The 27,307-nt window shown below is 40.1% G+C and overlaps 3 protein-coding genes across 4 annotated transcripts; 1 reads left to right on the top strand and 2 right to left on the bottom strand.

The window, feature by feature from the left end:
* The first annotated feature begins 1,017 nt into the window (after nt 1–1,017).
* Nucleotides 1,018–25,771, top strand: LOC135167458 (arylsulfatase J). Of its 2 annotated transcripts, none has more exons than XM_064130676.1 (7): nt 1,018–1,216; nt 23,456–23,629; nt 23,732–23,944; nt 24,076–24,505; nt 24,570–24,842; nt 25,064–25,334; nt 25,410–25,771. In XM_064130676.1, exons 2-7 carry the CDS (start codon nt 23,588–23,590, stop codon nt 25,561–25,563), a joined length of 1,383 nt encoding a protein of 460 aa, XP_063986746.1. In that variant the 5' UTR covers nt 1,018–1,216; nt 23,456–23,587; the 3' UTR covers nt 25,564–25,771. The 2 variants fall into 2 exon arrangements, with proteins under 2 accessions (XP_063986746.1, XP_063986745.1); XM_064130675.1 differs by lacking the exon at nt 1,018–1,216 and adding an exon at nt 23,151–23,309.
* On the bottom strand, nt 2,337–14,284 carry LOC135167459 (protein dbl-1). Its single transcript, XM_064130678.1, has 3 exons — nt 11,294–14,284; nt 8,213–8,330; nt 2,337–3,936 (listed from the first exon to the last, which is right to left on the bottom strand). The coding sequence occupies exons 1-3, from the start codon at nt 11,678–11,680 to the stop codon at nt 3,155–3,157; spliced, it is 1,287 nt and encodes a 428-aa protein (XP_063986748.1). The 5' UTR covers nt 11,681–14,284; the 3' UTR covers nt 2,337–3,154.
* LOC135167460 (vascular endothelial growth factor A-like) lies at nt 25,622–27,307 on the bottom strand. The gene is made up of 5 exons (XM_064130679.1): nt 27,148–27,307; nt 26,917–27,057; nt 26,553–26,838; nt 25,995–26,204; nt 25,622–25,921 (listed from the first exon to the last, which is right to left on the bottom strand). The coding sequence occupies exons 1-5, from the start codon at nt 27,260–27,262 to the stop codon at nt 25,876–25,878; spliced, it is 798 nt and encodes a 265-aa protein (XP_063986749.1). The 5' UTR covers nt 27,263–27,307; the 3' UTR covers nt 25,622–25,875.

The raw sequence follows: 27,307 nt of genomic DNA, 5'->3' as shown, positions 1-27,307 counted from the left end.
CTCAAAGGAAAAAAATTAATCTGAAAAGATCTACATGTTTGTTAAGGAGTTAGCAGTCTCCAATGCTCGTAAATAATGTTCCAATGGAGGTTAAAAAAAGAACGATCACCGTGGAATATTGCCTCCTTCGGGTTTAAATTTAATCCTTCAATTTTACGATTGGCATTCATGACTTCTTATCATCACTAATTATTCAATGAGATAAACCCTCGAACAGATGTGTTAATCTGGTGATGCGAGAAATCTCGATCTCCTTGGAAAAATTAATGCATTATTCATCAGGTTTCGCACCTTAACAGTTAATTTCATTTTTATTTCATTCAATTTATTGAATAAAAATTTACATACTTTGCTGTGATATTTTTCTCGCAATCTCCCCCGTTGATTCGATAAATAAATAAATAATTCTCCATTTTTTTTATTAACTCCAAAATTTTATGAAATCGTTGAAAAATGAGAAAAAAATTGGAAAAAATTCGGAAAAAATTTTCTTCTCCTCAAAAATCTGTTGCAAATTAATTAACTTCATCAGCGCATATCAATGTTCAATCTATTTTTAATCTCCCTGTCATCAAGGATGAGTTTGTTTACCATTCGCACGTGCACCATTTACCGTACGTTCTCCCGACGATCAATTTCCTCGAATAATTCTCAACTGGGTAATTACTCGCAAGCAGTTCTTCAAGGTTTTTCATCCAACTAGCGCTCGTCACTCCAATAAAGATGAGTCAAGTCTGACAAACGTCGGGGAATCACTCAATTGCCCGAACCCCCAGATAAATCATTATCCCAATCACTTGGCGCCGATCCGGTGCGAAGTCAACCTGTGCTGCTCTGCCCTCCCTTTCCCCAACATCTCACCCCTCCTCCGTCGCCTCATCAATACTTTTTTTCTCGCTCGGGGTATTCACAGGGTTAGTTCCTTTTATTTTTCTTCGAGGCATCGAGGCATCGAGGAAAGGAACGATTGTCTCGCGGGTGGGTTCAAAAGGTCGAGCAACTTGGAACGATCGTTTCGTGCGAGCGCAAACTCGTTTGGCTCCTCCGAGGCGTCTCCGTAAATGCGGCCGAGATCGATCTCGGGACCTCTCACGCTGTTTGGATCCACCCGAGGGCATTTACACTCGGGATCTTTGTGATTCAATCGATTCATGGGATTAAATTCGTGTGATCGTGTGAAGGAGAAACATTTGCAGTGATTGGATTGAAAAATTATGTGAGTTAACAAAGATCAATAAGAGTGTGAGACTGATAATTCTTCTAATTGTCCATTCGAGGAAAGAATTTCGAGGAAAGTATATTTTTATTTTTTTAACAATAATTTTGGATCATAAAATGATTTTAAACACTTGACTTCCTCAAGTGATTGTTGATGAGTCAATTTATATAAAAAGGAATCAATGACCTGTTAATTCTTGTTTCCACTGAAGTATTGAATTTACTTTTAATGAAGACAAATGAAAGTTGAATTGTTATTCAACGACTTAATGCCCCGAAAAATATTGTTAATTTATTCCTAGAAGATAGATTATTATATTCAGCTGAAATTTCTCGATTCTCGACTGTAATGTTTGGCCAAGTTGACGTGTTTAGACGTGCGGGTACCTGCAAACCTTTTCTCGGGATTCCACGTGGGCTTTTTACAAACACACTGATAATAATTATCAGCGACATTGTATGCTCATTAGTTGTGTCTACGATACCCCAGGGAAAGACCAAGTCTCGCAACTTGGGAAATGTGGGTCGTCGCGTGGTCACATTGATTCCTGATTATTTTATTTATTTTTCGCGCCGATGTAGATCCCTGGCGTTCGTGGAGACCTCTAACGAACACACGGTACATCAGACATTCGTTATCAGTCCGATTGGACGTTGGTAGGACAGGGATACGAGTCGTTATCATGGTCAGACAGGGAAGAGAATTAAGAAAATATCAAGAACTCTCCCATTATCAAATTATTATTATAATTTTTAAACTATAATTTTTTTATGTTCGAGGAAAGCAACAGTATTGACAACAATGAAAAAATAGTTAAAACAACTTTGACGGGATAAAATAAATAATTTTTCCATCTTTAATACTTAAAAAAAAATTTATTCTCAATTAAAAAATCATTTGTCTTCATCAACAGTTATTTTTCATTCAGGAAAACCGTTTAATTGTCGATTCACTAATGAATTACGTATTTGTGAAACAAGGAAAACTTATTTTTTATGAGAATCCAGTTGTCATATCTCCGAGTCTCCACTGACAATTAATTCAAGAGCAAAATTATCCTCAAATCAAAACTGTTTTCCTGTTACGAAAGGCAGGTATAAATAACACAAGACAAAAATATTTTTCAAATCTCATCATTTTATTAATATCAACGAAATGATAATTTCCTAATCAAATTCCATCGAAATGAAAATTCTCAGAGGCACAAAAATTCAAATACAACGAAGCAGTATCCTCCCATTAAAAAGGACCAACTACTCCGAATCCTCCTCTCCCATGAGATTCACTACATACCTAAGCATACACTTACACATACGCACGTAAAAACATATAAACACGACCGGAGATATTCGATAAAAAAAACCATACTTGCACATAGACACATCTCAAAAATCGCTAACTAACCCTAAACATTAAAATAAATTAATAAATATGTACACGCTGTGTGGATAAACAGTGACAACTGGTTCTACCAAGACCATAACAGTCCATCGGGCAATGTCGCGTGCTGGTGAACAATAAAAAAAAAAATTAGCACAATCCCTGGAATAATTGCACAACCCTCAGAAAAGCTGAACATCTCCTCGAGCTATTAATAATTTAACGAATAATCATTCCGTGATCAAGTGCAGTAGCGCAGACCTAACGAACCGTCCTCTCTCTCTCCCCCCTCCCTCGTCTCAATTCCAAAACTACTCAATAAACCCCTGGAAGAATAGAAAAATTAAAAAGACCCCTAATTGGCGTCGCAGAAGCGTCGACCGTTGCTGGTTCCCGTACGTTTAATATCACAGTCACAAGAGGCAGAAAAAAAAGTCAAGGGTTACACGTATGAGATTAAGAAGACAAAAGTATTCCAGAGACTTGGGGAGGAGTTTAAAAAAAAAAAAATTGATGTCTAAACTCTTTGGTGAATTGAACCCAAGTGGCTGCTTCTTACGAGCACGCGCACTCCAGCACCCTCATGTTCTTCCAGCTGGAGACCTTAAGTTTAGTCGGATCATTCTCGTCGAAGTAGAGTATCTCAAGCTCAGCGAGTTTACTCGGTGCACAGCAGGGCCTGGGGGCTTTTCTCCTGTCCTCCTTCCATATGAGACTCTGGAGTAGTGCGTGATGATGGGCGGGATTGTATCGGGGTGGACATCGGCCCTTGCAATAGCCAGCGTCAAATGTCTTTGGTTGTACGATGAAATCAAAGCCCTTGAGATCCTTGAATATTACTGTCATCTCGTGCCTGCAGCACTTTTTGTTCTCACCGCGACACTCGGTCCTGCGGCCCTTGTGCAGTGACATGAGGTGATCGGGAGCTGATCGCCTTCGTCGAGGCTCATCGACGCTGGTGAATACGTTGAGGATGGGGGTGACTGGGGAGATTGTGGGGGTGGGAGTGCCCTCGAGACGTAACTCGAGACCCAGATTGTTGATGAGACCGTCGTGCCAGAGGGCAACCAAATCTGTCACGTCTAGGTCGATCCATCGGGGCCCGTCCAGGTGCGAAAATCTTTCACTCGATACTAGGGCTCTCGATGTCTCGGCAATACGGTAGATCGATACTTTCACGCTTGCCACTGCACCCCTGGGCTCGAGAATCAGTCTTAGGGTTGCGTGATCCACTTCCTCGTCGTCGGGGGGGATGTCCAGGGGGAAGTACAGGCTGTAGGTGGCCGAATCCGGGGAGGATAGATCACGTTTGCTTCGGGACAGCTGAGCCAGTTCATCTGGAAGGAATTTATTTATTTATTTATGTACTCAGAAGGTCATTTTTTATTTTCTAAAATTATTCTTTGGTGTATTTCTTGCTGCTCGAATGGGACAGGGAACATTGAATCTTACAGAACCACTCGAGAGGATGAAGAATTTAATTTCTAGCGTTCACTCCGTTATTTCAATTTTTCGCTACTCATTTCCCTTCGCCAACAATTACACCAATTTCCGGAATTCAGTAGTCACCACGGGAGTAAAACAGAATCATCTAAAAATACGTATCTCCCTAGTGATCAGTTTTAATTTTATTTCACTTTATGTAAGAACTATTTTAGAGAATCACTTGATGACTTTTACTAAAAATATCATTCTGAGATTTTATAATCATTAATCGTTTCATTCAGTGGATTATTTTTAAATGAAATAAGAAGAATAGAACATGATCTTTTACACACTTCTAACCCATTAAATAAATGAGAATAAAAATTGAAGAATAAGCAAAAGTTTTTAGTTTTAATTCTCCATTAATTTTTTTTTCAATTTCAACTTTCGGTCCTCAGCTTCAATTTTTTTCTAGCCATTTCCCTTCCCCAATGTTTACACGAATTTCCGGTATTTACTAGTCACCACTCGAGTAAAATAGAATCACCTAAAAATACATATCCCCCCCAGTGATCACATACGTGGGTTGGGTTAATAAAATCCAAAGAATTTCGTTGTATTTACACAATAATCCCGTGGTATGTAGTACGCACATCACCCTCTTACTCCTATCTCGAGAAGGGAAGCGTGATCGTGATGCATAATCGATAATCCCATCCTCCCCCCACCACCAATGTTTTCAAATGAGAAATACCCACGGGAGATACTCGAAACAGTTATCTTTGGGTAAGAGAAATCATAGCCTGTGATACAACTTGAAATAGCTGAACGATTCATCGATTCCGATAATAGAACTTTATCACACTGGTATTCCAATCAAAAATAGATACTGAGTGCTCGGTTGGCGCCTGCCCACTCGCACACCTTACGGCGCCCCCGTTGTTAATCGCTTGTCTTTCGCACTCTTACATTCAACATTACATTACTATTTCTCAACAAACATAACGCACGATAAACTCTTCCCACCATTCACTAAATAAAATACAAATAAGAAAAATCTACGAGAGTTTGCTGTCACCTCGGCTTAACTTTACGTTCTGATTTTTTTTTATGACCGGAGGAGACGGAGTCGTAAAATCATTTCCCTGGTTAAAGCCCATTGTCGGTGACATCTTTGTGTGGCCGGAAGTTAAAGTGGAATCTTCAGACTCGGGGGGAGCGAGATGAAATTATCAAGATTCAAACAAGTGGACACTTTTTATTTTCTCTACTTCCGATTTTTTTTAATACAAGTTCAAGGGTTTTTCATTTTTCATCGGTAAAAATACTCGAAATTAACCAACGTCATTGGGACCAGTTAAAAATATTACTAAAATGGAGGAGGACTCGACAGGATGATATCAATAGCCCCTTTGATAGGGCCATGACTTGAACACAGGGATCTCTTCATGACTGCGTTTTGCAAAAACTCGTTGTTCGGCATTCCAATGGAATTTCTATGTCGTAACGAGACAGACGTATCGCCAAGACAATATACCTGCAACGGGGGGGAGTGCTGAGGGGCGAGCGGTTGCAAATGACTGAGGGGCGGCGGGGGACATATGAGAAAAAAGGGGATTATAACACAAGTCTCAAGTACACGTCTCTCCAGGCCCACATTGCGAGACTCCACTTGTAACTGACTTCCAAGTATTCTTCAACAGGCGTCTCAGCGTTTTTCTACAGTGTATGGTATTTTTTATATTCCTCATTTCATGTTGCAGGACGGTGATTGCTAATTTGATTGATAATCTTAACTCCTGGGTACACAGATACTTGAGATATTTATCGAGGCTACCGAGCAAGTCGTTACATTGATATGGATGCTGGGATAATAAGGCTTTTTATTGTCATTTGTCAGTGGTGGGAACGTTTTTCTCGATTCTTTTTCCCGGGGTAATTGAGATGATCGGTCGAATGCTCGCGCTGATGGATCGTTAGTCAATAATGAGAGATTTAATAAATGGCTTGTGAGATCATTTGATTGATATTTTTTTTATTACCAGTAAAATTCAAGAACTGAGTGATTAATTATTTATTTCAAATGTCAGCAAACATTTTTCGATTGGAATTTCCTCATCTACTCGAAATATATTTCGACATTCTTTCGGAAAGATTAATCGTTGTGTTATGCATTTTATGAGGTTCCTGAAGTAAACGACGACATTTAGTGGATTTTATTTTTAAATAAGACTTGATAAACCTCGTGGGGAAATAAATTTTTGTCCACGAGGGGAAGAATTAATTTTTGGATAATTTAACTAATTTAAAAAATTGATGATGAGAAGTTTCCAGATGAGGAATAAAATATCGAGTATATGTGGGCTTTTTGATTAGTTATTTTGTTATGTAAGTCATTATCCCTTTGGGAAAAATAAAAGTTCTTCTTCTAGAGAGAACAATTTCGACATTTTTTTCGGTTTCTCGTTGCATCGCGTGTTTCACAAATTTTTTGAATTAATAAATAGCATCGGATATATTTTACTCCTAAATGAGGGATCATATCCGTGAATAATTCATAAATATTTTATTTTTCCTCGACAAATAATTTTTAACATTTCAACAAATACACGATAAAATCGTCACGACATTTAATTGACCAAATCAACGAATGAAAAAATTCTGAACGAAGAATGAAGTACCGATTGTATCTCGCCTTTCCTCGTATTTATTTTTTCCACGATCATCTAAAATTGGCGTAATCATTCATATTTTCTCACTTCACAACAGAACAGGAAACGAATCCCAATTCAGTTACAACCGGGGTCTCTCCATTTTTCCCACCACAATCAAGATGTTCGTCTGAATGTTTTCCCCGAAGACATCTTGTGTCATCAATGAAAAAAAAAACTGAGAAAAACGTGACGATTGTCGAGCAGCGGCTGATAAGCCCCGGAAAATTGCTCCAACGAAATGAGGTCGTGAGACTTCGTTCGCCGGTTGTCTATTACTCTTGACAAGACATAACGTGGACCGGAAGCTCGCCCCCGACGCTTGACCCCCGCAAAAATGCTCCTGAAGCGGGCCAGGGGTGGATGACCAGACGTCGACTTCAACGGCGAAAGTAAACAGGATGCAATTACATCTAGTTCCACCTTCGTACTCAAAAATATCAAGACGAAGTGTGAAAGTCATCTGGAGATCGTGGGGGACCGGGAAAAAAATCGCGGACTGTACGTAAAGCAATTAATAATTCACCAAATAATTGACTAATTGAGAGGGAGATTTTTTTTTTCATTTCTCGTGGAGAATTTTGAACGAGGATTTAATGGCAGGTTTTTCTCGGGCTCATGGCAAACGTCACCTGAGCACTCATTAAAAAGAAGTGCCGGTAATCCCCCAGGAAATGACTCAATACGAGTGAACGAGGACGAATATGACAGGGCAGAATTATCTTGCGTTGCATTGGCTTGAGGACGTTCAGACGGACTGAAACTGAAACCTGTGATAATCGCATGAACGTTGATATTTTTTTAATGTTCTCCATCTTTTATTGTTCCTGAATATTCACCAAGAAATAAACCGCCCTCAGACTATTCGAAATTAGTTCGTATTTTTCCCAAAAAATAAATATTTATTTTTCGACATCGCCGCAAGATTGTTAGTAATTGAATTTTAACGTTTTATATCCAATTAATTAAAGGTCTGCTGATCTTTAGTACGAATTAAACTAGAGAATAAAAAATTCTAGGAGTGTTTTTCTATGAAAATTAACGATTTTTTATTGTCTACCATAAATCTCCGAGAAATACTTCACAACCCAGAGATTTAAACGCGAATTTAAACCTGAACTGTCGTTCATTTCCAATCATCAATTTTTTACGACCGTCAATCAAAAATCACGAGAATTCCCCTCTGGACTAATCCCAAAGCCGAGTAGAAATTTGACAATTTAATGTCGTTCCCCCGAAAACGTCCAATTACACCTAAAAAAATTCCCACAACACATTACTCCTCACGGTCCCCGAATTACAAAAACACTCACTCAAAATTCAAGGCGAACTGTGCTGTTCTTCCCCCCCCCCCCCGAGGCAATTAAGACACCAACGGTACCAAGAGTCATCCCATCATCGAACCTCACCACTCATCAAAAAAATATAAAAAAACCCATCAAAACGTACTACAACCGAATTCAAAGCGCATTGTTACCTGTGGCATGAAACGTGTGAAGTCTCCTCCGTCTTCTGTCACCAGGTGCTCTCGACATTTGCAGTCTCCTCAGGTATTCGACGTGGGCTCTTTCATACTCCGTCTGACTCACGTTCGCCTGTCGGGGGAGAGACGAAACAAAAATGCATTTAGTGAGAACGATGAAAAGAGATGTGGAGTGGATGACAAAAAAAAACGTCGAGGGAAGGCCCGACTTGTTGCTAATTAACAAAACACAGACGAGTAAAGGCGGAGTGAGAAGTCAAGTGGGATCGTTCCCAGAGAGAGATAAGAACACTCGTAAAAAAGTGGAGGGAATTGACAAAAAAAGGAGACAAATGTGTGTGCGAGGGGAGAAAGAGTGACGAAAAAAAAAATTTGTTGACGCGGATACGTTGACCCAGAGATGATTTCGACGCCCGTGACGATTCACCGATTGAACTTGGACCCCTTAATTGATTCTCTTCCTCATATTTCTGGAAGTTGTCAGATTATTGCGACGGTCCACTACTTGTGACATTTATTATCGGGTTTTAACGCGGGTCAGAGATAGTTTTTGGGGGGATTTCGGGTGTGGGTGGGTTATCTGAATGAAAAATTCTCCGTGAGGATTATTCAGGGTAGAGTGGTGAAGTGTTACTGGTGAAGTTCCGGAGGAAATTGAATTTTCAACGGGGAAATTTCCCGATAAAACTAATTCTCCAATTAAATACCAATGAGAATAATTAATTTGCATTGGTCAGCGCCGTCGCAATAGACGATTTGTGAATTTTATGGGATTGAAACATTTGGTTAAAATGTGGAGCGCCTCGTTAACTCGAAAACCCGAATTGTTCGTTTCTGTATCAATAATTAGGGAAGCCTTTCACCACTCTCCCAATTTCCCCTTATTTATCCTGAAAACGTGGCGGGGCGCCGAGGGATTGGCGACCCGTAATGAGCCGACGAGAGTCGTAAAGGTGAATCGCCGGTGGTCCCGAGACACCGTGTCGGTTCTTATTATGAGTCATTCCACCTCTTTCGCATCACCCGGGGCTCTTCCTCGCGCAACGACTGAAGAAGGTCCATTTACCGCGTCGCGACGCCCTTCGGCCCTCTGTTCTTTTTGCCTCTGTTTTTCTCATTTGCCATTCCCCGACTCGAGTTTGTTTAAACTCACTTAAACGACTCACTCAAGACGTCGCGTGCTTGACTAACCACTCGAGGGGTCTTGAATCACAGTATTTTTGGGGGACCGCTTTGACGAAAAAGAGCCATTGTCACTTGTAATTACTTCAGAAAATAGGTTTGCCCAGTTGAGACAAGAGGAAATTGCATAAAACGACGAGTTCTCTTCACGAAATAATTTCCGAGGACTCGAGGATCTTTAAATAATAACATGAGATAAATTTTATTAGAAAAAATTGATTCCCTGAACATTTTGGGGAAATAAATTCCAGGAATTGAAAATAAAAATATTCCTGATGATGCATTCTGTATCTGATTTTTCACGTTCACGGATTTGGGAGGCCGGAGGTATCGAATTGCCCGATGCTGGAGGTCTCCTCGAGGCAATTGACACACACATGGAACCAAAAGGTCCCCCTTCACCGATCGTCTGGCATTTCCCAGCGACATTCCCGTCATATCGTTCCCTCCGATAATTTTCTCACTGACTCGTGTCCCTTCGTTATCCCCGGCGTCAACACATTTATCCATCGACTCCAACGCAACATTTTTCAACGGGAGAAACTGGGTGGAGGGACAGGGCGAAGATTGAGAGATGGTGCAGTGCAGAGATTTGGAGGCGGTGGGACCACTAAAAACCGACACCTGTTGCCCATGGGTGGAGACTCCTTGTCTCGGGTGAATTGATTTATCAGTGGTTAATGAATGTACAGAGGTTATTTATGCTTATTTGAAATGCGTTAGTTACTCATTTATTTTAATGGGATTCCTGGAGATGAGATGGAGAAGAATTGAAGTTTAAATTAGATATTTTATGGGGATGTTTAATGAGACGAACAACACGTTGATTTGCGTGGACTGATTATTTATGGGGATAATTTTTTTTTCCATTTTTTTTCCTGGGGTTATAACATTTTTTATGGTGAGTAGAATTTTTAAATATCATAGTTCAATGTTTACTAATATTTTGACAAGCGGAAATTCCTGCATCTGCCAGTCATGGGTTTTAATAGAGCTGTTTCGCCAATGATATTTTATTGTTATTAGAAAATCATCTGTTCAGTATTAAAAAAAAATTTTTTTCGACTAAAGAACACTCGGAATATGTTTTTTATTTTTATAGAAAAAATTTTTGTTAATCAATTATTTTTATTCTGTATTATTTAATTGAATAGTATACTAGTTGGTTAATAATTTTAAGGGGATGGTCATGAATGAAGACAAAGGGTTTTTAGTCTGACAAGTCACATAAAATGTTTATGAAGATTGGAATTTTAGAATGTAATGAACCGATAATTGAATTGAATTTTAATTTTCTAGATACATTATTCAACGTTTATGGATATATTATGTGAAGTATTTAAATACTCTGAATAAAAAAATTATTATTTGAGAGAGTCTACAGAATAATGGAAAAATTTATGAGATAATTAACTTGCTCATGAATAATTTGCAAGAATTTAATTGCTCATCTTGGAAAATCACTAGAAAACAGTTCAATTATTGGTCATCTTAATTAATTTCATGAACGAAATTCCTGAGAAATTAAAATTCCCCTGTGTCAAAAAATTCGGCTGATCAAGTGGAGTGAACAGACCACTTGCTGACTGATCAACTGGAATTCCAGAAATACCAGAGCTCTTTGATCCTTTCCATACCGTCACAAATATTTTAATTGACCGAAAAAAATTATTCGAGTCCTAAATAATAAACCAAAGAACCAGAAAATCAATAAATAATCCACTGCATCGATAAAAAAATCCCCGATGTGCAAATAACCGGATCAATGTTCGTTAAAAAAATTCGGGAAAATCAAATTGAAGTCAAAATGATCGTCAAATTGACTCGTTCACGTCACGTTCTCTATTCTGGTGAAATCTCCAGTATAAAATACCAGCTAGGCGTAATAAATACCTTGGAAGGATCGGGTATCCTCTGTATTCCGAGACCCTCCACGATGCTCCTCCGTATGGTCTCCATCTCATCCTCCCCGAGTTTCCCCCTTCCCACAAAATCCCGATAATCCCCCTGCATCCTGAATGTCCCTAAATCCCTCCCCCCAAGAGCGAGACAACAGCCACCGAGTAACAAAGCACACCCCACAAAGATCACAAATTTTCCAGCGCAGCCGTCAAAACAGCGAAAAAACAGTCGCCTTTTGCCACCAAAATAGGAGCACGAAACTTTGCGTTTAAAAATTTTAATAAATTTACCCGCACGTTTGTCCACTTTGTATCGTCCCCCGTCGACGTCTTCACTGATAACGCGATCAATTGGTAATATTATTGAATCCTCGCCCATAGCCAAGAGAACAGAGCACACATAAACCTCCAATTCTCCAGTACAATCAATTCACCGAGTGACAATTACACGCTCTCACACCAGTAAAAAACATCCCTCGTCATGGGGTGTGCGTACGGGGTGGTAAATCCCCGCCGTTTTTCGTCAATTAAAATTCCAATAATTTTTGCCAATCACTTCTGCCAAATCACTCGATTATCTTCAGACGTGGAAACTCGTTTTGTAAAAAATTAAACAATTTTCACTGCGACCAGGGAGAAACGGCCTCACGAGGCAGAAGAATTTGTTACAGTAGCTCGTGTGATCAGTCGTCCGCGACACAGCTATCTTCATGGTGTACGTGTCGGTTTATACGTTTTTTTTTTCCCTCTGGACACTCGTTAAACTCTCGGAGAATTCACTGATGAATATCTTCGGCGGCCAATAAATCCGAAAAATTCACTTGATTTAAATAAAAAAAGCCGGGCAATGCGCGCGCACACGTTGACAAGTGGTCCCTTTGAGCACGCGGAAGTGCAGCATCACAGGGAGAAACACCCTCCACAGGGATAATGAATTTTAAATCAATAATAAAATGAAAATCTTACTGGGAAAAATCTCGAGCTTTTGTTTGGTTGTCAGAGAATAATTGTTGCTCGGGAAATCTATGTTTCTGTCAATCTCTTCAACGCGACTGCCGCGTGTCGACTGTTGGCGGGCATGTATGGCCAACCGTCTATATAATACGTCGTTGCTCCCGCCACCGAGCACCAAGAGTGCGGAGGCATGAGGTAGAGGCAACACAGAGAGCCTCCGCTTTTGCCCTCTCTCCCTCTTTATTTCCCCCGATGGGTTTTTTTAGTTGCGCTTCGAAATAATCTCTTTCACTCTCTCTCCGGTCTTTCCCTGGCGAGTTACTTCGTCTTTTCTATTCCTTTCTCGGCAGTGGAACTCGACGATTCGGTCCACTGCAGCAGTTTCTACCCTTCTGCGGGGCTCAAACTGCTCTGCGACTGATAATTACCTCTGAGGTTGTTGGATTCTCGGGAATTCAGGGGGGGAGGGGGGATGGGGCGGAATAGGCACTGGATTTTTTCGAGGGATTTCAAGGTTTTTAGGTATTAATTTTTTTATTCTCGGTAAAACTAAATTTATATCAATGAAAAATGAAGGTCCAAGGGGTTGGAATTCCACCCTTCGATACTCTGAATTTATTGTATACATTTAACCAAATTTTTACTGCTAAATTCCTTAATTAAATTTACCGAAAAAATACTGCAATTTCCTTCGATATTGACAACTCATTTAACTTTTCAAATAAACACTCGAATGTTTGGAAAATCATTAATTACAGCGTTGCATCAATCATTAAATGACGTACAAACAACAAGAGAAATTTTTCAAGTGTTTGAATTTCCTTAAATGTCAATGGCTCATTGACTTTTGGATGAAATAACAACTTGCATTGTGGGAGTCATCAATCATCGGATTGCGTCAATAACTGCGAGGTCTATTAACATCGGATAATGATGAAAAACCCCAACTGTGAGCCCGACGCTCGGGTTTTTTGGATTTGGTAATGAACAGTCACCGGAATTCAGGAAAAAAGGTGGTGGTGGTCGTCAGGGGATGGCCCCATGAGCCCACACGAGCCTGCAAGGACCTTGACAGCAACTACTGACCCAGATACTCCCCGCGGCTCAAATGACTCCCCCAGCCCAATCAAATCGATGATTACTTCTTTCAAATGTCTGAATCATCATCTCGATCCAAACTTTCGATTTTTTGCGCTCGTAATGTCTTTATAATAGAAGACACTCCATTTGAATTTCTTTCTGATTGTGGTGGGCTTTGATGATGACAGCATCCTGTTCATTAGTGATGGTTATTTTATTATAATTCAGGATTGAGTCATCAGGATATAAAAATCAACCGGGAATTCTTCGTATAATCGTTTAAACATTCCCATGTATCATTCAATTGTTATTGTTCATTTTTATTTTTTCTCTGACTCTAAAATAGACTAAAGAAGGAACTGGACGAGTGCGAAATTTATCGTGCAAATTTTCGAACAATTCTGCACCAGAAAAAAATTCCCAGAAGGGAAATGGACTCCCAGTAATTTTTCCTGATTTTCTTTCCGCGTCTGTCAATGAAAAATTTAAATTGCAGTTCAGAATTAATTCGTCCGAATTAACAAATTAACCGGGGATTCCTCGTTAACTCGCCGAATCTTTCCGTATTTCATTCTAATCACATTCCTCGTTCTCATTAACTTTAAAATAATTTGAGAATTAATGCCATTATTCAAATGACAAGGGACCAGCGGATTCGTCGGCAAGAAAATGACAAATTCTTTGTCAATCTCTTAAAATATTTCCGCGTGTCATCCGATTGTTATTCTCTATTCCAGTTAACCTTCGTAATTATTAATTCGGAGATTCTCGGGACGTGGGGTGTGACGAGTTCCCGGAGTTTCTGGGGGATTAACAGAATCGAGGTAAAAATTGATAAATAAAAGAGCGACTCTCGGGGAGAGAAAACGTGGGCCAATGGTGGGGATCGATAATCCAGGTAGAACGGGGTTACGCGAGGCCACAGGGTTAGAGCGATGATTTCATACCCTTTCCGGGACACTATCGACCAAAGTGCTTCAGAGAAAAGCTGCCGACGCAATAGTTATTCACGGATGTGATACATCTAGATTGGGAGGGAGGGTTTTAAAAAAATTTTTTAGGATCGACGGAATTTCCACGGTTTTTCATTGGGAATTGCCAGCGATTACGGCGAGTCAGGTAATGTGTCACTATTGCACTTGTCATTTGTGACGCGACCGACTTTGTAAACGATGGGTTTAGTCATCAATCCGCGAGCGTTATCTTTCGCGTTTTTACACCAGTGGATGCGTTCATGGAAGCGCCGTTAACGAGCCGCAGGCGGTGCAGCGATGCTGGACCTCAATTGACAATAATCCTGGGTACATCATTATGGTGAATATAATTTTACCCTCGGGTTTAGTTCGGAGAAATCGTTCGGGAGGGAGTTGAGGTGGCAAAACGCTCGACGATCCTCTGACGCTCTCATCTGAAGTCGCTTGACGTTGACGCAAATGCTGAATTAATGAAGTAAATTCGATTTCATTATCACTTCCTCATCAGCATCAACTGATTCTCCTATTTTTATATTGTTTCCTCGACGGAGGGAGAGTGGCTGGGAATGACGGTAAATTCGTGCAGAAATTCCAGGGATTTTCCTCCTCCTCGTGCGCAGAATTTCCCGGAAATTTATCCACCCGAGGACGGAGAAACACCGGGTGAAATAAAATCGCACGACGCATAAGGAGAAATTCCAGCAGGTGAACGACGGCGCAATACCTTGATGGAGTTGGTTTCCTGGAAGTCGTGAAGGTGTACGGGGTAGAACTTCGTCGGAATATACCGCGGAGGAAGGCGCGGTGACTCCCACAGGATGATTCACGAGCGTGTACTTCAAACAGCCAGAAATATACGTATATTCTTCACACGCGAAATTAACATTTCGTTCAAGGACCTCTTGTTGTGCGTCTGACGTTGGAAGTTGACGCATAACAATGTCAGGTGACGAAAGTGGTGAGTGAAAAAAATGAGTTTCCCAAATAGAACAAATTCGTTGACAGAATAGCAATTTAAACATTAAACAACAGAACGTAAAAATTATTTTTCACTGGCAATAACAGAGCAGATGATAATTACTACGAAAGGAAACTTTATTTAATTATTGAATAATCGAATTCGATCCATTTTCTCGCAATAAAAAATTATCCAGAACCCACATTCAAACGATAAAAACAGCCCCAACATCTGGCACCATAAAACTTTCTCAAGTTTCGTAATTAATGAACTTCACTTCATTATCAAGTGCAAGATTCCAGGAACGTGTCGCGTCAAACTGTTTTATTCAACCGCACTTTCTTAGAAATTTCATTTCTTTACCCTCCCCGGACTGGCTAACCCCATCCATTTATTAATTCATCCGCGATTCATCATCCAATGAATCTCAACCTCCATCGTAAATTAATTATCTCCCATTTCTCCCAAAAAATAATCCCCTAAAAATTCAAAAAGCCCCCAAGTTCAATGACCAAAAAATTCTCGAATCATTCACCGACCCTGAGCTCTCCCGGGCTCCATACCCTCTCCAATAATGCATTTAATTCAAGCATCATGTCGCATCAAATCAGCTCGTTACCCATTACCCGGTACGATGACTAAGCCCATCGCATATCCTCCGTTCCTCACGGCATTAAGCGACACGTACGTCGTCCCCTCGGTGTACCAACCTGGAATCGTTTAATTCTCAACTTCCAGGTAAGTTCCAAGTAAAGCACTGGGTAATGTTGAATGTCCCCGTCGCGTTTGCCCCATTCCCTTATCACTTCCCACTACATTGCCCTGCCTATCATCTCTCTCTACACCCCCTCCCTCCTCCTCGCCCCCTGGCCCACCGACCGCTGTGTCACGCACTCGCGCTCACCGTAGTATAGCGGACGATTGTTTTTTCCAGGGTGTGTAACAAATGATCATCAAACTAATTCCCTCTTCCTCAAATTGTGTGTTTTCCCCCTGGCCGTGAGAGTTCCCCGAAACCCTATTATTTTCTATGAGCCTGAGTACTTTGGATTTACTGTAGAATTGCTACACTCGGCCTTGTTGCATAATTGCGATTGATTGACGGGATTCAATGTTGGGTTACTCATTGGTAAATCACCTGACTCGAGATTTATTGGTATTTATTTTTATCCGATGTTCACTCGCTGTTTTTTTTTCCCGCCCTGGTGGAATGCCAGTTGGATGGATTTCACACGTTATCCAATTACATAATTAAATATACATAACATACGATACATGCGCCAGGACAAGATGCAGAAAGAAATTTATTCACTTGAGAATTAATTTATTGGTATTCTTTCATATGTTCAATTATGTTTACACGCGTTGATTACCGTTCCCGGGGGAATGATTTGTTCGCGAGATAATGGGGATTCGATGATTTTTAATCGTTAAATTTGTTGATTAATTTGTTGGGGAAATGGGGAAGTTATTGGAAGAAATTATTTTTATCACGAAAACTTGATGGTTCATTAGTTATTGGCTTCGGGTAATCGAATAGATTTTTTTTTCTGTCAGAATGTGGTCCACTCGGGTTTATCACTTCTCAGAGTGCAGCGGAGATGACAAATTCATGGGAATAAATGATTCTGGGACATATGTGTATGAATGAGATGATCTGCTTCGAGTTTTCGTCGCTCATGGGCGTGTGAACAACGGGTGAGGCTATCGGACAATTTATTTCTTCCTACGAGTATCTCTTATCTCGTTTTGTTGCCATGTGACGACACGGAATGACCGAGAGGAGATGAAAATGTGGAATTGTGTGAAATTGGATTGAAAATTGTACTCCTCAATTTGAGATTTTTTCATTCAATTTTTTCCCCAAATTTCCATTCATTTAATATTTATTTTATTCGTTGTGACTTTCATTCTTTCATTTGTTGCTCGTGAATTTGATCAATAGGACTACGAAGGTAGTATACAGACGGTGGTCAAGGAAAAAATAAAAATTTGGACAAACATTCGCAACCGTGGATTTATCGACGTTGTAAATTAAACTTCAGAAAAAAAATATGCAACAAGGACGGAAGATAAATAGGCACCCCAGGCGAAATCCCATATTTTCAAGACTAATTTACATACTCAATAGCATATTTTCAGAAATTTTCACTTCCCACCTACATCATAATTTCTAAATGTCCGATTAAATGAACAGAGCCACCGACTGCATGAATTATTCAATCATTCAATTTTCCACACTTGAAAAACGTCTCGCGGGGCTTAACACAACGTCAATTTCTCAGGCATTTGTCCCTGAAACATTTTTCGTAGCACTTCAGTATCAAAACACCGTATTTTTGTATATGCGCGTGCCTCCACAGTCGTTCCGCATTGTACGATAAATCGGCGTTAGTTCGGGCGACAGCACGTACTACAATTCTTCACCTCCGTCGCTCCACCTGCACAGACTCCACGAGATTCCAGAGGATTTCTCGCACCCAAAGAAATTTCTAAGAAAAATTCTCGAGCCAGCACGAGCTAGTTCCCTTGATCTTCCGTGAGAAACGCCTGGAAATTTCCCAGAAATTCCAAAAAAATTCTACTACAAAATTTTTATAAAATTTTTTATAATTTTACAACAGAATTTTTTATAAAATTTCGGTGGAGCATTAAAAGTCATAGTCTCGTCTACAAGTGTTCTCCGTCTTGTATAACACGAGTTGAAAAACAACTGTTAAATATAGCCCCTCGATATTTACATTTTCACCCATTTTACCCCAAAAATTTGTCCTACTTATCCGTCCCCTCGAGTCCCGGTGTTTGGACGATCGTGGACTTAATTAATATGCGATGAAATTATTCCCGACTCGATGACTGTTTATTCTCTGTCTGTCTTGGAAATCAATCTCAGCTGTATTTAAAAATACTCATCGACCTGCTCCACTCGCATTTCCCCGAGGAAAATGTGATTTGAATCTATGAGAATTGGCCGCAGGGAGGGCGGGACAGGGGGGGATGACTCACTCATGTTTTAATAAACTCAATTTAATTAATTAAAAGTCCCCCTACGTACGACTGTGCAGCATTCTTTCTCAGCAGTACTCGAGTACCCCTTCCCCTCTTTGCATAATTGTTAAATGCGTGAAAATAGCCTCATTACACCGTGAACTCGCTCCGCACTCTCCGGAAGAAGTGGCTGCTAGCTATACTCATCCGGGAGGGAATTCATGTTCATACGCCAATCGTTTCTTATTCAGGAAAAATATTCAGGAAAAATTACTAAAGAATTCGCGTTTCATTATTTGATTTTTCGTGAATGTTCTGGGAGCTCGAAAAATCGCAAGTAACCAGTTGAAAAATATATAACTGGAATGAATAAACGAATAGAGATCGAACAAATGTAACTTATAAAAAAAAAAAATACGAAGAGAAAATAAATCCTCGGAGTTGTAAATCAAAAAAATTACAGGCGAATTGAAAAAAAAATTCAGTTGAACTTATTAGGGAAGCGGTAATACTGGGTTGAGGTTACGATGACAAAAAACCTCCTTTCGCAAAGGGATTATTTTCTTGGGAGAAGAATTTCGTTTTTTGGAAGTGTATTTCCTCAGGGGGTCATTACCAGGTGCTTCAGACACAGAAATCCGAAATTTGTGGCTATAAAAAAATAATCATTCATCAAGAACATGAATTTTTATCAACTAGAGTTATAGAATATATTTTGCTAATATAAAATATCAATTTTTATTGCACGAAAGCCTTTTCATCTTAACGAAGTAGATCAAGTCAGACAGACAGACATCAAATAACCGCTAGAAGTGCGTCTCGCACGAGATGCGCAAGCATTTGCATAAAGCGATAAAGTAACCATCGGTACTTGGCTCAGTCCATTAAATAAAAAAAATATTGTCATGAAAATGCGAGTAATTTCGAGATGAGTGGAGATTATTAGCTCGTAATCAGTGAAATTCAATGCGGTATCGCATCCACGGAATTACAAAAAAAGCTCTAGTGGATGTATTAACCGTCGAGCAAAGAGATAAAGATTCCTCGTCTCTTAACCCTGACCTGCAGACTACGAAATATCACGTCTAATTTATTGGGCTGTTATAAGTTGTTCCACAGTTACGAAAGAACACGTGGTGTAACAATAACAAGGAATGGGAGGAAAAAATTGGTACTTGTTTCGCCAGTGATACAATTATGCGCCTCGATTCGTATCACTCGCCTCATTCCATATCTCAATCTTCTCGAAGGAACTAAATGAATTAACTCCATTTCCATTCAATCCACTTATTTGATTAATTCGAGCGATTAATGATTTTTTTAAATTATTAGGTGGTGGATGAATTGACTCTCGGTGATGAAATAACGATTTGGAATTAGATTAGCGGATGAAATTCAATTGAATATTTCGACAGAGAATTTATCGCATTTTTCTGAATTATTTTAATTGAAGGCAATTATTCTCCATAAATTGTTTCTTCCTGACATTAATGAGAAATTGCGTCAGGGTGGGAACTTCTCATTTTAATAAACCATAACTTAGAATTATGAACTCAAATTTAGCACCATTAATTTTTTTTTATCAAATCGTGAAGTCTCAATGACGAAATTCCCCGAAGATTTGTAAAATTTATTAAAACCTCCTTTTAATCTTCGCCGGACAACAAATGCATCGAATTAATTTTCATTCCCTCCCCTCATTCGATCAATCCGAGAGATTATTAATTTCTCACATATCTGATGTCAGATTAGTCGACCAACAAATTGATTTTCCATTGCGAAATAACAATTTAGAGTGAGATTGTGGGATAAAATGGAATCGAATGTTTCGTAAGAGAATTTATCGCGTTGTTCTGAATTATTTTAATTACAACTAATTACTCTCATTAGACGATTTTCTCCTGACACTAATGAGTAACTGTTTCGGGGCATTCACGTCTGATTTCAATAAAGCATAACTCAAAATTATGAACTAGTAAAAAGCAACTACATATTCATCTTGGAATCACCTTCGCGGCCCCCACGTTCCCAATCTTTATCTCGTAAAACTCCGAGTTTATGGGCTATCTCGGGAGCGTGCCTTCACGAGCAATAAAAGTATCATCATCGATCGTTAAAACTTCTCATTGAATTTTGTAATATCATAGATGTCCGAGCATTCAGTGAAATTGTAGAATGTAACCGACATACTGGTGGGAAATTCGATCTTGTCAACATCTTCAGAATGATAATTTTAGAGACACACTTTATGAACGTTTCCGAAGCATTTCTCATCAATAAAGTCTCTGATCCGTTGATAATCCCGATGGGAATCTCCATTTCCATGCAATTTGATATTGAAATGTAGGAGAAAGTGCAAATTTTTGTGTGAACATTCTCCACATTATTTTAGAGAAATAAATCGTTCGAGAAAACCTAAAAAAATCATTTGACGTCCAAAAATCAATGGAATTTCTCTCCCAATTTTCTACAGAATTTTCTACCCTTTCATTTCTAATTAAAAAAATATGTACTGATTAGAAAATACTTGTGTTCATCTAAAATTTATAATTTAAATTCCTTTAAAGTGAGATTTTTCTGACATCGAGCCCTCGAATTTTTTCAAAGCCTAAATGTCAAAATTGAATTGTCGAATTTTCAAAAATCCCGTTGTAACTTCCTCCCGAATTATCTCATATCATTGTTCCACTGATTCCCATCCACCTAGTAAACAAGAGGGATGAAGAATGAGGCCATCGTAAAAATGCCGAACGAAGCTTTACAACGAAAAAAATCTCACACGTGTGTGGTTTCATCTTGGGGTAATTGAAAACGCGGGTTGGCCAATGCCGAAGTGTACAGTGAACGGAACCCAGCAGGAGATAGCTCTGACCAAGGAAAGGGAAGAGAGAGAGAAAATAAAAAAACGATTGAATAAGAGGGGAAAAAAAAGTGATCGACCGCCCGCGAAGAAGAGTGGGGCTTCCTATGTAACCGTTCACATTATATATTTCCCTCTGGTTTTTTATTTTGAAAAACCCGGGGTATGGAGCAAATAACCAACAGGAACGATTGAGACGCTTCGTCGCTTCCACTCCTATCTATCCCCCCGCCCGCCCGCCCCCCCTTGGTCCCCCTCTATCAATAATGCCTGTTTATATGTTGCCCTCCCACAAATGTTGAATTATCGCTACTTCGTATTATAATTACCGTGACGAGAAAGATATACTCACGGAACAAACGGGAATCGACGCGGCTCGTTAACCAACAAATTGAACCGTCAGAAGGTTATTTTTAACCCGGACTTTTGGTTTAAGAGGTATTAATTATAGTAATTGGGGGTTTTGTCATTTTGGATCGTTTTTAATTGGTGGGGTTTCTATCCTGTGGGATAATTGATTATTTACTGCTTTGATTCCTCGATTTTTTACTGATATTAATATCCAAAAATAAATTATTGGGTTAATAATAATTATTTTTAATGGTGGATAATATTTTTGGTCGTTTCAGGACCTTCAATACTGGCAGGATAGCACGGTATACCATCCTGCCACCCGCTCTTTAGTGAATAAAACAAATTGTGAGAAATAATCTCGCGTAATTAAAAAAAATCGGTCGATTAGATATTTTCCGCTGATTCATCCCCTCCAACTATTCAATGTGAAATAAATTTTCAATTGGATTGTGTCGAAAATAGCTGGACACCTGTGTCCGCCCCCAACACGATTGAAACCAACTCATTCCTCCGGTGTTTGACGCGAAAGCACCGAAAATAGGTGTTCGTGTCATCATTGTGGGACTCTGAGGTGGATTGAAAAGCGCCTGATGATGGCGAGTGCGGAGAATCTTTGCCGGTTACCACTGGCATCATATCGGGCAAGGTATGCCAACGTGTAAACTCACAGATGCCATTACCTTGCCTTCCAATCCTCATCTGTAAACTCGTTAAATTCCACAACTATATTTCACTCCAGTTAAAAATATTGAGTGTTTTTATTCCCTCGAAATAAGCACGTGCTTTCGGAGCAAATCACGCTCTTCTCGCATTTCAGTTGGCGATGAAAATTCCACAGGTACCAGGTGATTATGCAAATCAGGGCAATTGAACTGTCGAAGGTCTGGAAAACATTTAGACGAAATAACCGATTGGGCGGCTCTCGCATTCAAATCACTCATTTGAGATTATTTTTCATTTCGATTTTACTATTTCAATTTCACTAGCAATAACTTTATCTTATCAATGGTAGGCTGGGAAATGTTCGGCGAATATTGGGGGGTAATTTACGTAATTGGTTGTGAGGCGATTTTTTTGCGAAGCCGATATCGCGAATCGCGAATGTCAGCTCGAATTGGCGGGGAATTTCGAAACTCCGGGGATTGATTGAAAAATTTGCAAAAAATATTTGAGATGCGTGGCACAATACCGGGGGATACTCGGCTCGGTGATGTGTACCGGCAGTGGCTTCATCCTCGTGTGTGGCCTGCCAGTCTCAGCCTTCACCTAACTGTCTCAGATTATTGCTCGTAACATTGTGCGGTACTGCAACAAAAATGATTTGTCGGGGCAAATGAAACCGCACATGAAATGTAGCGTAAAAAACAAGTCAATGGGGTGTTAAGTTTGAAAATCGACAGTTTTTTACTGCGGCGACTGGTGGAAAAAATTCAAGTTCAAATATCCAGGACATTAATATTTAAAAATACATAAAATATGAATATATAGTTCATTAAAAATAAAAGTCACTCATTATCAAGTCCAAAAGTGGCCAACGTATTAATCTGATTTGATAAACAGTCTCTCAGTGCACTCATCCCTGCATTTCGCTGTCACATCTCGATTCTTTGCTGCGTCAAAGTAATTGAAGATAATGAGTTAATAAAATGCTGGAGTGGGGGTATATCAACTAAACTGATGGGTTCATCAGACAGTGAGAAGCGAGTTGTCGGTTTATCTCGCAGTGGCCAGACGTGTATTTTTCGATATTGTCATGTGGCTTGGAATCATTGCCCTGTACTTAGTGAATTCTGTTTGTGCGAAACCGCCGCACATTATCTACATTCTCGCGGATGATTTGGTGAGATTGGATAATGCAATTTTATCACCCGCAATGTCTTTAACCATAAAAATTGAATATTTAAAACGATAAGCCTCAACACTACAACCGAATGACTCGAGTCAACAAGCGAACAACCAACGAAAATAAATTGTATTTCTCTTCAGGGATGGAACGACGTGGGGTTCCACGGAGCCGGGGATATTCGGACTCCAAACCTCGACGCTCTAGCCTACACCGGGCTAATTCTCAACCGTCACTACGTCACTCCACTCTGCACTCCCAGCAGAAGTGCCCTGATGACGGGAAAATACCCGATATACACTGGCATGCAGCACGGCGTGAGCATTAGACTAAACAGAGTGATTAGACGCAACTCTAATCACTCTTGTGTTCTACTAATTAAAGCAATTATTATAATTTTATGTCGGGTCTAATCGAAGGTCGTGAAGGGTGCAGAACCGTGGGGTTTATCGCTCGACGAGAAGCTACTTCCTGAGTATCTCCGCGATTTGGGTTATCGTCGGCACATTGTTGGCAAGTGGCATCTTGGCCATTACAAGAGGAAGTATACGCCGTTGTACCGGGGCTTTGAGAGTCACATAGGATTCTGGACGGGGCATCATAATTACTTCGATCATACGGCTGAAGAATCGGTCTGTAATTTTAATTACATACCAATTTTAATTACACATATTTAGGGAATTAAATGGATTCTATTCATTTAATTCCCTAAAATTGATGGAATTAATTTACCTTTTGCTCACTGTCTCTCCCGACACTCCAGCCATATTGGGGAGTGGACATGCGACGAGGTCTGGACACAGCTTGGGATCTCCACGGCAAATATTCCACCGATGTATTCTCCCGTGAAGCCGTGAAAATCATCAAGGGACACAATGCCACGCAGCCGTTGTTCTTGTACCTCGCTCACGGCGCAACGCACTCATCCAATCCTTACGATCTCCTACCAGTCCCGGACGAGGCTGTGGAAAAATTTCCCCACGTACCGCAGTACAAACGCCGGAAATTTGCCGCAATGTTGAGCAAAGTCGACGACTCAGTTGGAGCCGTCGTGGATGCTCTCATGAAGAAGGAGATGCTGCGAGACAGTGTTATTGTATTTTCATCGGACAATGGAGGACCCGCGGCTGGTTTCAATGGAAATGCTGCATCTAATTATCCACTCAGGGGGGTGAAAGCGACGCCGTGGGAAGGTGGGTATTGAGAAGTCTAGTGCATCATTTTTTATTTAATTTTTTTGACAATTCAAATATTCAGGAGGTGTTCGATCATCAGCGCTTATATGGACACCCAAGCTCGCAAATCCGGGCAGAATATGGAGTGAAAAAATGCACATTGTTGATTGGCTTCCAACACTGTTAACCCTGGCTGGAGCCAATAAATCATCACTCCCAACATCTCTAGACGGCATAGACATGTGGCAGTCTATGAATAACAATGACTCATCACCGTCCCGCATCATTATCCACAACATCGATGTTTTGGCGAAGTATGGAGCAATAACCCTGGACAACTGGAAGCTGATTAACGGTAAATAATGCCCCCCCCCCACCCTCGCATGAGGCATCCATTAGAAAGTGACTTGGCATGCCATTTGAACCGGCGAATCAATCATTTTTTACCGATAAATTGGTCTTCCATAATTGGCAAGAGGATTGACGGACGGATATTCACGCCGAGATGCTCTCAATTTTTTAAAATAGTTAGGAAATAGTAGAACGCATGAGGTACTTATTAGGAACAATCTGCAGGGTCTGACTATGCGAGTTATGACAGATGGTATGGACCATCGGCCTGGAACATGCCGTACAGAATCAATGAAGTCATTGATAGCTTAGCAGGTCGTGCGGTCACTTCACTTGGACATCAATTAACGCCCGATGCTATCACTAAACTCCGTGAGAATTCGAAAATTCAGTGTGGAAAGAAAGATCCTGGTCTACCTGAGTGCCGACCTCTGAAGGCCCCTTGTCTCTTTGATATTCATCGTGATCCATGTGAATTCAACAACCTTGTTAAACTGTAAGTGATATTTATTCGAATTCCTGGATGATTTTTGGTTTTTTTTTTATGACCAGAAATTTATGGTGTACGCAGGCATCCAGAAATGCTGGAGAGACTGATGCGGGAGTTGATTCATTTGAATTCAACGGCTGTATCTCCGAGAAATCGTAAGGTCGATCCACGCGGAAACCCAGCGCTGTGGAATCATACGTGGCATAATTTCGGGGATTACCCGGGGAAAGTTTGAGGATCGGATTTCGAGGGAGATTTTATCTATTAACAAACTGCATAATTGTTCTCACATGTGGGATATAAATAACGAGAGAGATCATATTTTAATTTGTAGACATTTCTCGTGAATTTCAGGTTTATCTCGCATTCCCAGCGTTGCTGAATTAATTTTTTATCTAATGGTTTTAGGAATGAAAAGCTAAATATAATTTTGTTAAGGGTCATTACCACTCTTCGACTTGACGTACAATTTTGATTTCCTCGACTTCTGATACTATTCAGCTTCTCATGCAATTGTAATTTGAAATTTAAAAAAGTTGTCCAAAAATTATCCCTGGAACGACGAGATAGAATTGTCCATGACTTGAGCACATCTGGAATCAATGAAAAACCAGAAATCGATTAGTAGAATTTTCAGACGATCGGGGCATGATAGCAGGGACTCACTTGCACATTGACGGCACCCAATGCAATCCAGTATTACATAGTTCCTCCTCCATCTTGCACATGCATCGACAAGTCTGTGGATCCCAGCCCATGTTTTCCTGTTTATCGCATGTCATCTTATCGTTGAGATTGTGACATTTGCACTCGCAGGCCTCGGGAATGTACTTCTGCCTCTTGTTGCAATCGCTGGCCATCAAAGCGCATCCGCATCTTTCGAGGAAATTGGTTTGGGTTGAAAAAGGATGGTAAACTGCACCGCATCCTCTATCCGCAGGGGCTTAATTTTTTTTTATATCAGAGAGGATGGGAATTTTTTCCTCATCCACTCAAGGAAATTGATATTGGGCCGCATTTTTATCAATCGTTGCAACGAATGAAGCTATTTTTTGGGCGCAGAGAATTAAGACCCTGATTGTCAGGGATATGTCAGCACACGAAGAGAAATTTTCAATTTAAGGGGGAAATGTGATTAGGAATTTGTTGACAGGACTGTTTCAAAATTTTTTTGTTAATATTCCGTCATTTTTACTGAATATATCTCTCCCGGAATTCACTCACTTGCATTTTGCGTGTTCTTCAACCTCAATTTCCAGACACTCCGCTGCTTTCATGAAGAGCCCATTGGCGATCTCCCTCCTCTTAACGTATATAGTCCTAAAATTCGACTCCATCACCATGCAAGACTGGGTGGAGTGTCCACAAGGACCTTTGCATCGCTTGAGAAGAACAATACTAGGACTGTACTCGTACCCAGGATCAGGATTCAATTTGACCAGAGTGACTTTGGGATTACACATGGCCTTGTATCCCATCGCAAAGATATCTTGAATCCGTCCTTTGCAGGCTTAAAATAAAAACAGCATCATTCGATTCATAATTAAAATTCTGATTGAAGACCCTCCCCAGTGTTTCCCCACCTTACCAACCACTTGTGGAGGCTTCCCGATGTTTGAACCATAGAAATCGTCATCAGTATACGCTGCGTTAGTAAATACCGATAGTTTGGAGGAACGACTGACTGTAACATTATTTATCTTCGGCGCAGGCGGCGGTGATCTCTGACCTGTATTGATCGATTATTACTGTGTTGCTCAACGTCTTTCCTTACAGACAATTAGTAAAGAAAACCTCCGACAACATCGGATTAACTCACGATGGAATCCCCTGTTTCCCTCATTCCTCATGAATTCGAAATAATCTTGACCGCAGACACTTCTGCCCCCAAAAATACTGAGAACACTGATTGCGAGGAAAATGGTCCCCTTCATGACAGCTAATTTCGACTGGAGTGACAACTCAATAGCAACTGAACC

This window comes from Diachasmimorpha longicaudata, chromosome 11 (genome assembly GCF_034640455.1).
Source record: "Diachasmimorpha longicaudata isolate KC_UGA_2023 chromosome 11, iyDiaLong2, whole genome shotgun sequence".
Classification (NCBI taxonomy): domain Eukaryota; kingdom Metazoa; phylum Arthropoda; class Insecta; order Hymenoptera; family Braconidae; genus Diachasmimorpha; species Diachasmimorpha longicaudata.
Note: the sequence above shows the minus strand (reverse complement) of the source record. Positions and strands in the feature narration are given on the sequence as shown.

What these genes read in the sequence shown, in the direction of transcription:
- LOC135167460 (XM_064130679.1), bottom strand. Translation starts at nt 27,262, where the DNA reads ATGAAGGGGACCATTTTCCTCGCAATCAGTGTTCTCAGTATTTTTGGG. An exon ending in GGGAAACAGGGGATTCCATC is followed by an intron (nt 27,058 to 27,147) that starts GTGAGTTAATCC and finishes CGATCAATACAG; the next exon opens with GTCAGAGATCACCGCCGCCT. An exon ending in GAAGCCTCCACAAGTGGTTG is followed by an intron (nt 26,839 to 26,916) that starts GTAAGGTGGGGA and finishes TTTTATTTTAAG; the next exon opens with CCTGCAAAGGACGGATTCAA.
- LOC135167459 (XM_064130678.1), bottom strand. Translation starts at nt 11,680, where the DNA reads ATGGGCGAGGATTCAATAATATTACCAATTGATCGCGTTATCAGTGAA. An exon ending in GGATACCCGATCCTTCCAAG is followed by an intron (nt 8,331 to 11,293) that starts GTATTTATTACG and finishes CTCCCCCGACAG; the next exon opens with GCGAACGTGAGTCAGACGGA. An exon ending in TCACACGTTTCATGCCACAG is followed by an intron (nt 3,937 to 8,212) that starts GTAACAATGCGC and finishes AATTCCTTCCAG; the next exon opens with ATGAACTGGCTCAGCTGTCC.
- LOC135167458 (XM_064130675.1), top strand. Translation starts at nt 23,223, where the DNA reads ATGTGGCTTGGAATCATTGCCCTGTACTTAGTGAATTCTGTTTGTGCG. An exon ending in GAAAGCGACGCCGTGGGAAG is followed by an intron (nt 24,506 to 24,569) that starts GTGGGTATTGAG and finishes TCAAATATTCAG; the next exon opens with GAGGTGTTCGATCATCAGCG. An exon ending in CAACTGGAAGCTGATTAACG is followed by an intron (nt 24,843 to 25,063) that starts GTAAATAATGCC and finishes AACAATCTGCAG; the next exon opens with GGTCTGACTATGCGAGTTAT.